The sequence below is a fragment of the Orbicella franksi genome, chromosome 6, assembly GCF_964199315.1.
Source record: "Orbicella franksi chromosome 6, jaOrbFran1.1, whole genome shotgun sequence".
Lineage (NCBI taxonomy): Eukaryota > Metazoa > Cnidaria > Anthozoa > Scleractinia > Merulinidae > Orbicella > Orbicella franksi.
In genome coordinates, this window is record NC_138150.1 from 6,551,980 (window position 1) to 6,569,977 (window position 17,998).

At 40.2% G+C, this 17,998-nt stretch overlaps 1 protein-coding gene and 1 pseudogene across 2 annotated transcripts; one reads left to right on the forward strand and one right to left on the reverse strand.

Moving 5' to 3' along the window:
* Positions 1–999: 999 nt before the first annotated feature.
* LOC145490417 (uncharacterized) lies at positions 1,000–9,583 on the reverse strand (annotated as a pseudogene). Its single transcript, XR_014049697.1, has 4 exons — positions 9,470–9,583; positions 6,211–9,163; positions 5,815–5,857; positions 1,000–5,522 (listed from the first exon to the last, which is right to left on the reverse strand). The product of XR_014049697.1 is annotated as an uncharacterized LOC145490417 (transcript).
* On the forward strand, positions 9,195–15,675 carry LOC145490418 (uncharacterized). The gene is made up of 4 exons (XM_081469541.1): positions 9,195–10,413; positions 12,643–12,978; positions 13,779–14,615; positions 14,915–15,675. The coding sequence occupies exons 1-4, from the start codon at positions 10,407–10,409 to the stop codon at positions 15,673–15,675; spliced, it is 1,941 nt and encodes a 646-aa protein (XP_081325667.1). The 5' UTR covers positions 9,195–10,406.
* Positions 15,676–17,998: the final 2,323 nt, after the last annotated feature.

Below are 17,998 nucleotides of genomic sequence, written 5' to 3' on the forward strand. Positions count from 1 at the left end.
GAAGGCTCTCCGTTATTTTCCTTCCTGCAACATATTTCTATCCTCAGTATGGAAGGACACGAACCTGATGGTTTGCAAATAGACTAAAATCTTCCCCAATCGAAACGCCATTTTTTCTCTTTGTGGAAGGAGCTGCGTGGCGCAGTTTAAACCGGATGTGACGTCACTTTTGTTGAATGAACCAGATACGCAAATTTCAGGAGTCTTCTGCCCCGCCCCTGGTTCGCATGAAAAAGCAGTTCAACTCCCACAGGATTGATTTGGTTCACGAACATGGCCCATCAACCCCTCCCATTATTGTTTAAGTACAGCATTATGGTGGTCGCGCAGTCGTTTTTATACCCACCATAGGTATATCAATTACGAGAAACAGTAATATAGGCCAGTTTCGATATCGTCAAAAGTAAAATAGGTCCGCAGTGCGTACATGTGTGGCTTGCAAGTTATACTTGTAATTAGGATAAAACTGTATCATGAAAAAAAAATGAAAGACACTACTAAGATTTTCAACTCAAAAGTTAACTTAGCATATAGGTCAGTGATCGGTAGTAGAAGGTGAAAATATGAGGTATTTTAGAGAATAGGGTGCTATTACAGAGAATCACAAAGTGTGCTCGTGTGGGGTTTCCAATTATTTAGTTTTATCGTACTAGTAGTTACGATATGGTAATGAGATGCTGCTGTATTGTAAATGCATTTGCTAATTTGCGAGTAATTGAAATTTATTGCTTCAGCTTATAACTAAAAAGATTAATAGGCCTTGATAAATATATCCCAAACCAAACTTTAAAAAAAAACCGTTATTTGTGAAAGTCAGCAAAATCAGCAAAAGATTAACTGATTCATTGTATTATACATTCATCGTATTATTTCCTGCTGTAAATCAAGCCCTTTAAAATGTGGGCAATTGGTTATTTGGGGAGCATTTAATTTGCAATTTTTTATGCTGGCTGAGGAGATGAAATATTTATGTTACTGGAGTGTAGGTATCTTTCAATCAATCAATCAATCAATTAATCAATCAGTCAATCATTCAATCAATCAGTCAATCATTCAATCAATAATATTTTAGCTTCATTTATACCACAAAGTACAAGCTCACACCATATTAAAGCAGAACCACAATGGCTCTAAATTGAGTGGATTCCCAAAAACGCCTAGCTCTTTTTATGAAGCCCGCAAATAGTTAACGGTTATTCCATGAGTGCAGGTTGGATATGAGTCGATGGATAGCCAACAACGCATGTAGCATTGAATTGGCTATAATCATTTCATGTCCAACAAGCGTTTTAATAATTAAATTATAGATATAAACTTACCATAATTTGTAGAGCATGGCATAATTCCTGAATGATATATTAGTATCAAGGAGGTGCGGTGGCCTCATGGTTGGTGCGCTGTCTCCGGAGCGAGTGGTCCGGGTTCGAGCCCTGGCTGGGGATATTGTGTTGTATTCTTGGGTAACACACTTTTTTTTACTCTCACAGTGCCTCTCTCCACCCAGGGGTATAAATGAGTACCGGCGAATTGTTGGGGAAACCTAACAAATTGCGGGGGAGTGACCTGCAATGGACTAGCCTCCAAGGCTTCACACTATACTAGTATTACGGCTAATAAGCCAGTGAAAACTCAAACTGTATTATGCAATGATCTAGTTTTAAATAAAACTGATTGTATATATGGCTTGACAAATTTAAATAAGACAAATCCATGCATTACATTAAAGTATGGTCAGCAATGTTAATTAAGAAAAATAGCAAAGAAATTATTGTCTAAGTCTCCAAATATAATAAGTTTATTTTTCGAACAATGTGATTATGATTTCTAAGTACAGTAAACAAATACAAATCAAGTCTACTATGGTAATTTATTTCACTTTTGAGTATTTAATTTGGACAAGAGAAAAGGTCATAGTTTATATTCAAACTGAAGCGAAGAAGTCTACTTACTCAAAAGCTAAGGTAAGGTAAAGTCTGCATACGAGCCAAAGGGCTCATCAGGCCGGAGCTTATCCCGGTTTTAGTAGCATGAAGCGACTAGGACTATTTCTACTCCCCCCTGGATGGGATGCTAGTCCATCGCAGGATTACCCCCAGCATTAAATTGGCCGGTATCTATTTATACACTTGGGTGGAGAGAGGCACCGTGAGAGTAAAGTGTCTTGCCCAAGGACACAACACAATGTCCCCGGCTAGGGCTCGAACCCGGACCGCTCGCTCTGGAGTCGAGCGCACTAACCATGACGCCACCGCGCCTCCCACACTTACTCAAAAGGGTAAAAACATATTCCGCAAATCGACGGCTTTACAGTCAACTGATCGCTGAATGACCTCTTCCATGACTTACATTTGTATACAAGTAATTCCACTAATTCCATTCAAATTTAAAGCAATGAAATATATTACCCTCTTGTTTCCGATAGTCTCGAGCAGGCATTTGTGATCTATACTGTTTTATATAATAACCCAAGTTATTCTTGCAATTTGATTGGTTCTCGCCTATGATCTATTAGAGAACAGACGCACGACTGACGTCATCATTTCCAAGTTTTTCCTTCTGTGTTTTAAAATGGCGGAAAGTTTTGAGAATTTACATAATATTTTACATGACTGGGTAAAAGATAAGGTACAAGAAAGTATTGTCCAGGCATTGAACAGGTACCAGAAGCATAGTCTAGCAGGAAGAAGAAAGATAAAGCCGTTTCTGTTTTAGAAAATGACTCAGAAAAAATACTCGAGCAGTCTCAGTCGGCAGTCGAGGGAGACTAATTGGTCTTGGTAAGCCGAGAACCATTGCTTTATCTCGAATTTAACAAACCCAATAAACAAAATGTTTATGAGATTAATTTATTTAAAACATTGAACTGTTCTCAGTCTCAAAATAATTGTTGTCACAGTGATTGTCTGGAATAACACATCAAAACCACTTCTTAAAATCAGTGAAAATAAACACATAACCTTGCTTTCCGATGCGAATGTTCCAGTCCGTTTCAGGGCACAGTAGCGAGCAAAGTATGGCTCACTATAGCTCACGGCCAATTGTATCGCAGCTAAAAGGTGTCTCCGACACTATTTCAAACTGATTTGAGAATCACCAACCACAGAGGACACAAATTTCCACTATCACTAACGCTCATTTCATTCAAAATTCAGAACTTGGTCTTGAGTTCTACATGCTATCATTTCTTTTACGTGTCGAAAATCTAGCTTTGTAATTAAGCACAAATAACGAAACCCGTTTGCACGTGTTGTTTCTCTCTCAGGTGTTCATGCAAGTTGACAAATCGAGACAATGGGAGTAAAGTTCTGCGCGAAAACTAGGAAAGACTTGGCATGTGTCCAGCGCAGGTTCTACAGGAGCCATTGTACTTTTAAAAGCCAGTATTCATTGCTTTGAAACGTCAGAAGTTTAAAATGTCTCCATCGGTGACCACAAATTCAAAGACAGTACCGCTTGAGTTTGAATTAACAAATAGATTCCATGCTGCCGCGCGTCTGTTCAGTAATGGATCACAGATGACGTCAAAATGTGGTAAGAACAAAAAAGTGGTACACAAGGCGATAGGAAAATCACGCCATTGTCAAACTTGACTCGAGCTTCGCTTCTCGTGAAATGAAAACTTACAGCGAAAGCAGGATTGAACTGCGAAATCTACAAAGCTTAAAGAAAATGCTGGAAAAGTCACGTCAGTTTTTGTCATCAGAGCAGCCCCGTGAGCCGAAAAGCTTGAACGTTGCCTTTAATATTACAGGGTTGAAAAAAATATGCTCTGAAAACTTGCGGTTGCGGTCAACTTGGAGGCTATTTGATTCGAGTTTTGAATGAAAAGAGCGTTAGTGTGGGTAAAAATTTGTGTCCTCTGTGGTTGCTTATTCTCAAATCAGTTTCAAATAGTGTCGGAGACTCCTTTTAGCTGCGATACAGTTTGCCGTGAGCTGTAGTGAGCTATACTTTGCTCGCTGCTGTGCCCTGAAACGGACTGGAACATTTGTATCGGAAAGCAAGGTTATGTGTTTATTTTAACTGATTTTAAGAAGTGATGTTTTGATGTTTTATTCCTGACATCAATCAGTGTGACAACAATTACTTTGAGACTGAGAAAAGTTGATTTTTTTAAACAAATTAATCTCATAAATATTTTGTTTATTAGGTTTGTTAAATTTAAGATAAAGCAATGGTTCTCTGCTTACCAAGACCAATTTTGTGTTTGGTTTAGTCTCGCTCGACTACCGACTGAAACTGCTCGAGTATGTTTTTCTGAGTCATTTTTTAAAGAAGAAACGTCTTTATCTTTCTTCTTCCTGCTTATTGTACCTGTTCAATGCCTCGACAAGACTTTTTTGAACCTTATCTTTTGCCCAGTTACGTAAAATATTATCTAAATTCTCAGAACCTTCCGCCTTCTTAAAACATAGAGGAAAAAACTTTGTAATGATGACGTCAATCGTGCGTCTGTCCTCTAATAGATCATGAGCGAGAACCAATCAAAATAGGAGAATAACTTGGCTTATTATATAAAACTCGAAAGTTGCACGCTGCACGCTTACCATTTCTTAATGGTACCGTTTTGAAGGTATGCAAAGTACTAGATTCTAAGTTACATTTCATTTAAATTATTCTAAATGTGAAGGGTAACCAACACCCAATTCGTGATCAGACGAGACAGTCACCGTGCTCCCTCAGTTATCTAGGGCTATAGTCATTCCTACAATCTTCAATTAGCTGATAAGTATATGTAATCGTATAGGCCCGAGGGAAATTAAGGATTAATTTCAAGCGTGAAAAGACTTACAAAAATACAAGTGAAATTGATCTTTAATTGCCCGAGGGGAGTTGCAATTACTTGTTTATCACCTAAAGGGCACAATTCTGTACAAAGTAAAACTTTCAAGGTCTTGCCGTCGCTTAAACAAGTTTGCCGGTTGTCATTAAAGAACGGGCTAGCAGTAGAACGGGAAAAGCCTACTATAATAGCAATTACGTCGATAAGGTGACCTCTGCTACTAATAGGGCGACTCGAAGCAAAACTAAGAAATTAACTTTCAGTTCGGCAGCCATGAAGTTCTGTAACTCTGTCCAGCCGTCCCCTCTCAAACTTTTCCACAAAAGAGTGCACTTTGCTGTATGTGGCGATTTTCTTTTACGTTAGAATGAAGTAATCGCGTTTAGATCAAACTCAGAAGCGATGCGTTTCTAAAATTCCTTTTCAAAATCCGTTTGAAGCGGGAAACCAACCAATGCAGGTGCGCTCAGCCAATCAGCGTCAAGTAACTATGCCCACTTGATTACCAAAAGTGCCCTCGTGATTAAAAATGTCCTGTCTCAGCCAATCAGCATTCAGTAATTTTGCCACGTATGTGATAAAACATAACTAAACTCACGAATTAAATCAAATAAGTAGAATACAGTCTATCAAAAATCGTGATCCTGCATTTTGATAAGTTAGTTCCTCCAGCAGAGTCAGAGATGAGGATGGATGAGAATGTCTTGGCGTTCTTTCGTGACGTTCCTTTGCTTGTGGCCTACACAAAGAGAACAGTGAAAGAGGATTGACCGGAAGTCCTCGCAAAACACAGCCGTAACAAATTCTTCTTGAACTGAGAACATACAAAAATGACATGAAAGCTTATACAGTCACTGGAGGCCGTTTCTGTGACATCTATAGCTTACGCTGTATAACAATTTTAATGGACATTTTATCTCCACGATGCAAACCGGACTTTGGTAGCTTCGAAATTTCTGGGTGAGTTGAAACAGCGTGGGACCTTATTAAAAGCATTAAGAGCAAGTGAAAAGTAAAACAATATAGCTTACCTAACTCCAGGAGTCTTTACAAAGTTACATGGCTAATAGGTTGCTAGAAAAAAATGAAAGAGAAACATTTCTAGAACAACCGATCGTGGAGCTTGTTTTCTAAAATAATAAGGTAGCTACAATCCCGGAAAAAAGCTGTTGAGAGAAAAGGACTTTTTCTACCTATCGTAAGCATTTTAAGTAACGTTGACACTATCTTCATGCATAAATAATTTCGTTCCTTCTTCCCCCTCCCCTCATTTAATATTGTTACTTTCATTGCGATGATTGCTTGTAGACGAAGAAAACGCCGGAAACAACAAGGACAACTATTTGGAGATTAAGGCAACTGTCTGAACAGTGTTGCCCAGAATTGTACCTTCGAGGTGGTCCATTAGAAGTTATCTCAGTCCTCACCTGGTTTCAGCAGAGTTCATTGTTACGTCATCGCCAATCAGTACAAATGGTGCCCAGTTCCTCACCTGATTGAAGTCGTCAGATTCTCTCATGCATTTCATGGCCTTGTTTACTGACTTACTTGTACAGTTTCCGTCCATCAGATGCTGGTAGAAATATCTCATAAACTCAAGAGTGGCTTTGTCATCAATCGCCCACAGAGAAACTAAAACAGAACGAGCACCAACTCCCAGAAACGCACGTGCAATACCAACCACACCTTCAGCTTTTATTTCTCCTCGGCCGCTATGACAGCAACTTAAGACGACAAGCTTCGCTCGCAACTTTGCATTCAACACATCCTTCATTTTCAAAAGAAAGTCTGCCTCCTTGGGTCTTTTGGACGAGGTGGGGTTAGGAGACAAAACAATTTCACCGGTTTTCGCACTACCATGAGCTGCAATGTGCACCAAGGTAACCGAGTCGAGTCTGCTTAGGACTTCAGCTTTTGTTGCTTCTTTTCCAATGAGAGGCTCACTCTTCAGAATCTTCCTAATCATTTCAACTTCCTCTCTGGCAGACGGGAGCTGCTGGACTCTTTTTCCTTTGACACGTACACTTTCCACCCATGGATCTCCAACCAGCAATGCACCAGTCGTACAATGGTACTCTTCTGGACACTCTACCATCAGTCTCAGACTAGTCAGTGAGGGTACAAGTCGAACACTGAACGTTTCAGAAATATACCTGCAACCTTCATCCTTGAGTGCGGCAAAAAGGAACACAGTACAAAAGACCATCAGGAACAATAGTAACTTGGCCATCTTTGATAATATCTGAAGTCGGGCCGATTACTTCACTGTACAGTACTTTTAAAGCGTCTTGGGCGTTCTCATTTGGTGAAGAACCATCTCCTTCAGGTCTCTGATCAAGCTCTCTTTGCACTGATGATTCATCCAGCGAACGATCGTCACACTTAACTGGTTTCTTGACACCAATTGTCTGGTAAGCTTCTTCCATCAAACCTTTTAAATCTGTTGCAATTTTCTTTTGGACAAAATCAAATTGCTTTCCTCTGTTAAGTACCCAGAAATTAACAGCGTCTTTGTCAACTGTTACAAATATGGTTTGAGAGGAAGCCTGATTTGAAAAGTCAGTGATTTACTCCATCTGCTTATTTGACTCCGATTGAGGTATTTGTAAGCCATACTGCGACTCCATTAGATCCATTAGGGCTTGTCCACGTCCCCTTTCAGCAGTAAAAAGAGTTTCAACAGTCTTATCGAGTTCCAGCTGAACCTTCCATAAGGCGGTATAAATATTGTCATGATAATCACGGACACTAATTTTCCAATCATCCTTCCTATGAAGACCATCGCGGATTTTATCTTGCAAAGTGACACTCGCTTCCAAAAATTCTTCTGCTTTCCGTAAGTCCGCCAGACTGTAGTAAGCCAAACCAAGATTGTTACACGCTAAGCTTTCTCCAGATATATCTCCAACCTCACGCGTAATTTCAAGATGTTGGTTGTGGAGTTCAAGAGCTTGTTTATAATCGCCAAGTGAATGATAAGCAAGACCGAGGTTTCCAATAGCATCCCCTTCTCCAGCTCTGTTTCCAATCTTTCTGGCAATGTCAAGGGACATCTGTTGGCACTCTTTTGCTTTTTCGAATTTACCTAAAGAGTAATACACAAACCCCATGTTACTATGAGCTTTTCCTTCACCATATTTGTTTCCTGTCTCTTTTGTAATATCAAGATGCAACTAGATGTAATTTAAAGCTTCTTCGAAATCACCGAGTGAATCGAAAGCTTGGGCAAAGCCTGCGTATGCTTTTCCCTCTCCAGCTTTGTCTCCAGTTTCTTGTGTAATTCTGAGATGCCGGAAGTGATAATCTTCGGCCGCTTGAAAATTACCGAGGTTCCCATAAATATAGAATGGTATATGCATCTCCTTCCCCAGCTTTGTCACCTACCTCTCTGGCAATATTCAAATGTCTCTCGAGGCACGCTAAGGCATTGTTGAAATCCCCAAGACAGCAATAAGCAATACCAATGTTGGCGTACACCTTGCCTTCTTCGGTTCGGTTTCCACTTTCTTTTGCAATGGTAAAATACAGCTTGTTGCACTCTAGTGCTTTTTGGAAATCACCTAGAGAGTGATGCACAAGGCCAAAATTGGCGTATGCACGCCCTTCCGCATATTTGTCTCCAACCTCTTTGGCAATACTCAACTGCAACCTGAGGTATTCCGTGGCTTTGTCGTATTCCCCGAGAGAGTAATAAGCTATGCCGAGGTCGTTACATGCCTTTCCTTCTCCAATCTTATCTCCAAGTTCTCTAGCAACACTAAGATCTAGCTGATGGTACTTTACGGCTTCTTTAAAATCACCGATAGAGTAATAAGCGACCCCAAGGTTGCCACAGGCCTTTCCTTCTCCAGCCTTGTCTCCGACTTGTTTGCTGACGCTAAGACACATCTTATGGTACTCTAGGGCTGCCTCGTACTGAGCAACGGAGTCGTAGACAAGACCAAGGTTAGCACAAGCCTTTCCTTCACCATGACTGTCTCCAACTTCTCTGGCAATACTGAGTTGCAATTGGAGGTACTTTAATGCTTCATCAAACTGACAAAGAGAGTAACAGGTAACGACAAGGTTACCATATGCACTTCCCTGTCCAGCTCTGTTTTCGTTTTCCTTGCAATTGCTCAAGTGCAGTTTGTGGTACTTTAGTGCTTTTTCGAATTGGCCAAGAGAGTAAAAAGCATTACCAAGGTTGCTATAGCCTATTCCTTCTTCAACTTTGTTGCCAGATTCCAGAGCAATGCTAAAATGTAGTTGGTAGTACTCTAGAGCTTTTTTGAAAACACCTTTTTTTAAATATGTATTACCAAGCTGGCGAAACGCGAACCCTTTTGTACCTCTCTTGCGTACGTCTGTCGTGTCTCCCTCACCAAGAGCTATTTCTAACTGAAAAAACAAACAAACAAACAAACAAACAAACAAATAAGACAACGATAACTGCAGTACATTGCACGTCCTAAAGCTTAGTGAAAAAAATATTTTATTTCTTGAATTTGGAGACTAGAGACACTCAGTTACTGATATCACTATTTGTTTGTTTTTTAAATTGTGATCAATTTGTACTGTATACCCTCTCATATCCCAGCGCTCACGTGTTTTAGCAGATGTTACATTCCTTTATAAATATATTCTATGAACTTAAGACCCTTATAGTTTAGGAATAGTTAATTTAAAAATATCGCAGCCACCAGCCTTGCCGCCGCGGGTGTAAGTAGGAGTAATGGTGGTGGACGTGCTGTCCGGTGTTGCGAGCGTGCTCTGAAACAGCGGGGGTCTGGGTACGGGCAAGTCGGATGTCTCACTCATGCTCCTTAAGGCGGCTCGAAATAGTTTTTTGGCGCGGGCAGACTGGGCCCTAAAAATTCCTCGCGCGGTAGTTTTAAAACCCACGAATCCCTCGCGAAAAAAGTAAATAAAATGGCGACCGCGATGTGCTTTCGTTATGTTCTGCGCCGCTCGCTTGTTAAATGGGAAAAAAACACGTTCCCTTCGCCACTGAAGTTTTGAAATTGTAAGAACTTGATCCCTGAATATGTGTCTAAGGGTTTTATTAGTAGCTTGTCACCAGATTTCAGCTCTGAAAAACGTAAACAAGACGATAGTGGACGGAATGTAGTGCTAAGCGTATGTTAAGGATTAGCCGGGATTTTCACAAGGTTGTCTATGATACAACTCCGGCTGAATGCACGAGGGAGGAAGAAAACCCAGCCATATATACGTCCTCGGGCAATGTTGAAACCCGCGACTCATCGGGTCGCTTTTCTTCTTCCAGTTAACTTTTGAAAACGAAAGAAAGAAAACGCCATGCAACAGGTCTGCTAAGGGGGATTTATTCCGCAAAGCGAAAATTGAATTACGACGAGAAGCAGGAAGAGGAAAATGAAGTGCTTTGGAAGCGAACAACACGAAGTGTCAAGTAAGTTTCTTTTTTTTTTTCAGTTTGTTTGCGTATTTGGTTTTCACTTGTAACAACAGACCAACTGTCACGCGAAGTTTGTGAGTGAATGAAAGATGCCATCTCATCTATACGCTTCGGGACTTTCAAAATGCTCAGCGAAGTATTCCCACAGGAACAAGAATTGTGGATCTTGAGGCTCTACAAGAAGGTCTAAAGAAGTGCTTTAGCTGCATGAAAGGTGCTCCTAAATTCCTTTGAAAATCAAGCATAACTTTACATGCATATAAAAAAAAAGTATGAAGTATGTTGTTTTTGTAGAACATAAAACAGAAAAAATGCAAAAGATTGCGCAAGAGAAAAATAAAAAGTCAAATGCAAGGATTCATTATATACAGCTGTATCCAAAAATAATTAGTGAAGATAAAACATATTTAATATCGAAACTCTAACTCATCAAAGTTAACTAAAGCTCTACAAAAAATAAATCAAAGGAGATGGCCAAAATTGTGGATTAAGTAATCTACATATGAAACATGTTGGCGCACTTGCAATTATTGGTGTATTATTAAAGGTGGTTAAAACATGCTGGGTTCGTACCACGCTAGGTCGCACTTATCTCACAAAGCGTAGGCTTTTTTCGTTGGCTTTTGTTACACACATATTACAAACACGTACGTCCAGAATAGCTAGCGTGGCAAAATTGCAGCTGAACATGGAGTGGTAAAGGTTAAGGGTTCCTGGGTCACAGAGGACACTCCTACGAAAAAATTCATAGAGTACTCTTTGTCTGCCTGCCGGGAAAATTTGCATGTATTCAGGTCGTACGAGCTTACAGACCTTTTTCATTGCATTTCACTGAAGGCTATAGGTAAGGTCTCTTATGAGACAACACTTCTTTTCCAATGTGGGACTGCTTGTCTCTACATATATTGCATGTAAAATACATCAAAATAAGTAGCCTCTTTTGCAAGCATTTTCAGTGTTGATCCAAAAAAATCTGTCGACTCATAAATATGTGTTCCAACAAACTCACAGGGGGTTTCTTTCCCTTTGTTATCTTTTCAATCAGGAAGCAAAATTGTAAACAAAAGAAATGGTAAAAATCATTTAAGCTTATCGAAATCAAGTATTTGGGAATTTTTTTTCGAAGTTTACGTGCACATTCCACTCAGAATTCAGGTCAATGTACTAAAATAAACAAGGCAAGTATAGAGAACACATCTTTAATTATTTTAAATTTAACTCGATGTTCGTTGAACGTGGACAACTCAACATGAAAACCTTAAGTGCTATAACCTGCAAAGCTGTGAACGAAGGTCGTGCTTGATTAGACGGTGGATCTCACAGGAAATCTAATCAGCGAAACTTGAAAAGTAAAACGATAATACGTCACTACTGCAAGACTGACACAACGTCCTATATTTAAAACAATATTTCGACAGGCCTCAGGTTTAGATGTTACTGAAATATAAAAATTAAACTACAATATTATACAATGGCGCCGATGATAGTCCTGTTTTAAATAGCTGTTTCGTTCATTAAAAATTTTCTTTTCGCTCATATAAATCATATCATTTCATTAAGGTCGACGCACAAGACACATTCTTATCAAAGCTCCCCAAATTAGCGTGAGATTTACTCATTAATTTTCAGGTCACTTTCCAGCAAACAAATGCACATCTCCTGGTCATTTTTAACGCCTGGACGAGTCAAATGCTCATGAAATTCAGCCTTGAAGTTGGCGATAGTACTACTTCGAACGTTCGAAGTCAACTCCACTTCAGTTTAGCGAAAGATCTAATATTAATGGTCGTGTAAAAGCTACAAAATCATCAATATCCGGGCTGGCACGATGCACGCATTCAGTAGTAACCGCGCAAACACCGTAGCGAGGCTCGCAGTGACTGCACAGTTACGATTCCAATATGGCGTCCGGCGCCGCGTCGGACTCGGTTACTGTTCCAACATAGCTTCAGGCTCGGGCGCTCTCGTTCGGGCCGACTAATTACGAACAGTGTCTACACCTGAGTGAGTGAGCGAGTGACACATTTGCATATCGGAGTCCCCGCAACAAACACGTTTCTACGCTTCGCGTATCCACGAGTTTAAAAAGGGAACACACACACAACACTGAAGTTCTTTCTGATAAAAAAAGTCTGTCTTTTGTTTGAACTGCTTAGGAATCTCTTTGGCCTCTAGGTTACTTTGCTGTACATTTGAACGTTTAGTTATTTCTCCTCTGTGCATATAAAACATGCACTAATATTTATTTATAATTAAAAGTATTACTAAGGAGAAGGAGACACATCTAGGTTAACTAATACTGTGTCCCATACTACAATTGCTATTATGATAAAAAAGAAGAATTAATTTGTGCATATGCTATCTGCAATGAAGAAGATACACCAATGTAAGTTACAAAAGGCTTGTTTTGTATTGCTGTTGTTAGGCCACCTTCCCTTCACAGAAATTTACAACGAAACTATAAGTGGACTGGCCAGTACATTTACAGTGAACTGTCCCTTTTGTGGAAAAAGCAACAAAGTGTCGAAATCCAAAAAACACAGATATGGCAGTAGAAGACCAAATGCCTTTGACGTTAACAGCAGAGCAGCCCTTGCCACCCTTAATGCTGGAATTGGCCACACTCAGCTAAGCACTATAACAGCAGCACTTGTTATTCCATCAATGAATCATGTGACATTTAAGGCTAGAGAAAATGAAGTGGGAAAAGCTATTGAAAAGGTTGCTGCAGAGAGCTGTTTAGAGGCCATACTAGCTGAAAAGAAAAATGCTCTACAAGGTACCTGAGGGTAGTCATTAAGCTTAAGTAGTAACAGTAACTGTTTTCAACAGGGTCCCTTTAACATTAACAAAACAACTGTAAAATACCACATACTACATTCACTTATGGCATTTTAAGACCTGACCAAATTTAAGTGCCCTTTCTTTGAGTTATTCTTCCAAGCATTGCAAGCCTCTGTGGATAGCTTCTCTCGCCCCCCTCCTAAAGGGCACTCTTTAGGGGTTGCAAAATGACTTAATGAAATGAATATTACCAAGCTTGTTGGAACTGTCTATCCAAGATCATTCTACTGCACTATTTGCATGTGCATACATTTATTTTCATCTAGCAAGGTCTACAAACCAGAATATAGTGCAATGTGATTACCCATTATGAGAGGGTTGCCATTATAATTAAGGGTCAGGGACCGGCTATTTTCCTCAGATAGTTTGAGTTAGATCCCCAGCTACTTTGATAGAAAAACAGCATATTGACTGAAGCAACAGCTTGAACAACAACAGCTGGAACCCCTGGTTACTTTTTGCAAATCCCCAGCCTAAGAGCCTTAAATTGAAATTTTACACTTGTAGTACATGTACATGTATGCTTACTTTCACTTCAATTCATATCGCACTACGGTGTCCTTTGTGGACCTTCTCCCTCCCTCCATGGGGGCTTTCGCAGGCCAGATGCATGTTTAAATGAAAGTGTAAAAACAAAGATTCTAAATCATTAGCAAAGTATGTAGAAGGTATGAGTCTAAAACTCAAAAGTTATAACAAAAAAAAAACTATTTTTAAATTAATTTGATTTTCTAGTTGGAGAGGTTGCTGAGAGCAATGGCCTCATTGGAATACTTATTTCATATGACATGGCTTGGCAAAGGAGGAATGGAGGTCACAACTCCAACACTGGTCACGGGGCAGTGATGGGTGCCCATACAGGGCAGGTTTTAGACTACGGGGTAGGATCTAAAACATGCAGAACCTGTGCCACTGGCACAAAGAAAAATCATGACTGCCGCAAGAACCACACAGGATCTTTTAAAAGCATGGAGCCTGATGTTGCTGTTGACCTTTTTCAGCGTGCAACTAAAAACGGTATAAAGTACAACATCTACACTGATGATGATGACGCCACAACGCAGGCTCATATCAGAAATAAAGTTCCTTACAAAGTGGAGAAGCATTCTGATATAGTGCATACAAACAGAGCTCTTGTCTCAAAGCTTTATTCACTGAGAACAAGTCAAAAGTTTCCTTGCTGCTTCCGTCTGTCTGTCAAAGTAATAGGGTATCTAGGAAAATGCTTCGGTTCTCTCAGTTGCATAGCACAGAACAAGAACAACCCCCAGTCACTTAAAACTGCCATTCAAATCATTGTTCCTCATGCCTTTGGGAAGCACCAAAATTGCAATGATATGTGGTGTCACTACAAACAAAATCCAGGAAACTACAAACACAATGAGCTACCTTTTGGAAACGACCTGCGTGACGATGAACTAAGAGCACTTACAACAGTAGTTTTTAATGCGTATTCAACAGATGTTGTTGTAAAGAAACTCGCTCCGGCTGCCAATTCACAAAAAAATGAAAGCTTAAATAATTCTGTTGGATCGAAAAACCCTAAAATTAGATTTTATGGAGGTAGCGAGAGTAACAGTTTTCGAATTGCTTGTGGCATAAGCCAGAAAAACGAGGGGCAAAATTATGTGTGCTAAACTTTGGGAAAAATTAACATTGTACCAGGAGAACACTGCAAAAAGTACTGTGAGGTAACTGACCAAAAAGCACTCGAGGAGGAAAAAAGGGAGTCCCAATCAGTTAAACGAAACGACGGTCTCAGCTGAAGAACAAAAGTTTGAGTTCCAACGTAAAGAAGGAAGAAAGGGAAGGCACCATCTATTAGATTGGAATTGGACTCAACCTAACGCATAGCAACGGTATTTTGGCAGAATTATCAACATTAATAAGAGATCTAACAACAATCCAGTTAACAGAGTACGAGAAATTGGTTCCTCCCTTTACATCCCGCCCAACCCATCCACATTTATCTTATCAGGGCACCATCGATTATGAATTTATCGTTCTTGACACTGTAAGAGGCGCACAGATTTGCCAGCTATCTGCAATTACCAAATCTGAAAATTGCTTAAGCGAGTACACCCATCCAGCATGCAACATCAGTCAAAAGGCTTCTCTTATCAATGGACTATCTATCAAAACAATAAACGGTAAAATAACCTTGCTGAAAGACAACAATCCTATTCTCTCTATTTCTCTTGCACAATGCCTTGAAAACTTCGCAAAATTCATTTCCAATGGCGAGAGTAATTTTCATATTGTTCTCATTGGGCACAACTCCACAACATTTGAAACACTAACTTTGCTTCGTAGCGGTGGACTGACCTTCAAGCAACTACGCTCATCATGGAATCTCTTCTTCGCTGATATCCTCCATCTTATCCGTGCACTAATAAAGGCTGGAAACGTGTCCCTACAAATTGACGAAAAAGCTTGCAAACCAAACCTGTCCGCAGAGTTTGAGACCGTTTTTCAACGGAAGTGTGATGCACATGACGCCTTGGAATATGTCAGAGCACTTCACATGATTCTCTTCGATTCAGCACTGAATTTAACGATCGCCCAAACTTTAAATAACAGCAAGTCCTGCTCCATGCTTTCGCTGACATGCAGTTCCTGGATGATCGCTTAGAACGTATGCAAACATTAAAGAACAAACTTTACCGGCCATCCGCAAAATGACAATGGAGCAGTGAAACAGGGTCGTTCAGAAAATTGCTGAAAGCGGGCTAACTTACCACGATTTAGAAAATCGGTTCAAGAAGGTTGGCAAAGAAGGACTTGTGGCAATGCTGAGCAAGGCGACAACAACGTCGAAATCGACCAGATCACCACGAGGGACAAACAAAGCCGCAATTTTGTCCAAAATCGTACACTACTTCGAAAGTAATATAGCCAATTCCGTTTAAGTAGCATTACTATGCTAGGGAAAGAATTGAATTCTTGAATGCTTAGCAGACAGAGATGACTCCAAGGACTCCAGAATCCAGGATGTCGACTCCACGAATAACCGTGAACATCATTGAATTGCAATGGTGCATATTTGGATAAATCTTGAAGCACTTTTATGCAAACGCGCACGGTAAAACTCTCCGCAGCTGAATTTGCTTACTTATCTTCGAACCCGTAAAACGATCGAACTGAAAAATATCTCCTACTCACAAGACTACATCAAACTAACGGCTGGAAGGTCACTTGCTCCGCCGCTCGTTCCGCGCGCGTGGGGACTCGATTTGAGCGCGTGAACTACTTCGCGCATATGTAAAGTGGGATCTAGTCGACCGTGAATTTTTCTTTATTTTCCAACTTCGTGCGCCTATATTTCCGCCTCCGGTCGGTGATTTTTTTGAAATTTTTGGTGACAACTAAGATCAATTGGCCGCGTATATATACCGATTTTTGAAAAATCCTGTAGGTGGGAAAAAAATTAAAAAGCAAAAGTCAAAAAGTAGGTTTTTTCTTTCTTCTGCCCTACAGAAAAGGCTTGAGTGGGGTGAAATATTTAGTTTCACAAGATCCGAGTCGGAAAGTGCCAAAAGTCAACTTGATGGTTTACTAGTTAAACACAGTGAGTTGTTCGAAGATAGCTATGAGGGCATGAAAGGGTTGGAAGCACACATCACCATAAAAGATGGTGCAAAGCCCATATTTATTAAGTCACGTAGGGTTCCATATGCACTAAAAAATGAAGTTGAAAAGGAGTTGGATAAATTAGAGAAAAATGGGGTAATCGTTAAAACTGACAGATCAGACTGGGCAAGCCCAATAGTAGTTGTGCCAAGAGCTGACAAATCGGTTAGAATTTGTGGGGACTACAAAGTAACCATCATTTCAGCTGTTGAAGATGAGCAGTATCCCCTTCCCACCCAACAGGACTTGTATGCTGCCCTTTCGGGATCAAAATATTTCAGCAAACTTGATTTGTCGCATGCATATGCTCAGCCAAGTGTTGACAAAGCAAGTCGTGAGTACCTGACAATTAGCACACACAAGGGACTCTATTCCTATGTCAAATTACCATATGGGGTTAAATCAGCACCTAAAATGTTCCAAGCTAAAATGGAGTAGAAAAATGTGTGTGTAAGCAGGATGAGATTCTTATTGGTGGTGTCAGTTGGCAGGAGAATATCAAAATCCTGGATGAGGTATTAGAGAGGTTGCATAAATATTACCTGCATTTGAAGATGGCAAAGTGTGAATTTCTGAAGAGGGAAGTTGTCTATTTGGGTTTGAAAATAGATGCCGAAGGTTTGCATCCAGTTGAGGAGAACGTGGATGCTGTAAAAAGGGCACCAGTACCACAAAACTTCAGTGAGATGAGATCTTTTTTGGGCATGGTCCAGTACTATCACCCATTTCTACCAGATTTAGCAACCATACCAGCACCATTACATGAGCTCTTCAAAAAGGGTGTCCAGTGGACATGGACAAAAGAGTGTCAGCAAGCATACGAAGCTTGTAAACAAGGTCTCACCAGTGATGCACTGTTAGTGCATTATGATGAGAACCGTGAACTGAGACTTGCTTGTGATGCGTCCAGCTATAAAATTGGAGCAGTTATTAGCCATGTGATGGATGATGGTCAGGAGAGGCCAATAGCCTATGCCTCTCCGACACTGAGTTCAAGTGAAAGGAACTATGCACAAATTGAGCGTGAAACATTATCAATTGTTTTTGGTGTAAAAACATTTCACCAGTTTTTGTATGGGCGTAGATTTACCCTGATCACTGATCACAAACCATTGTTGGCAATTTTCAATCCTAAATCCGCTATACCCACACTAGCAGCAGCTCGGATGCGGAGGCGGGCTCTAGTACTTTCAGCGTATGACTATGAGATTGAATACAAAAGATCTGAAGACCATGCCAACTGCGATATTCTCTAAAGGCTACCACATGAGGACTCCACAGTGGGAAGTGAGGGTGTGGTCTACAGTGTGAGTGTAATTGATGAT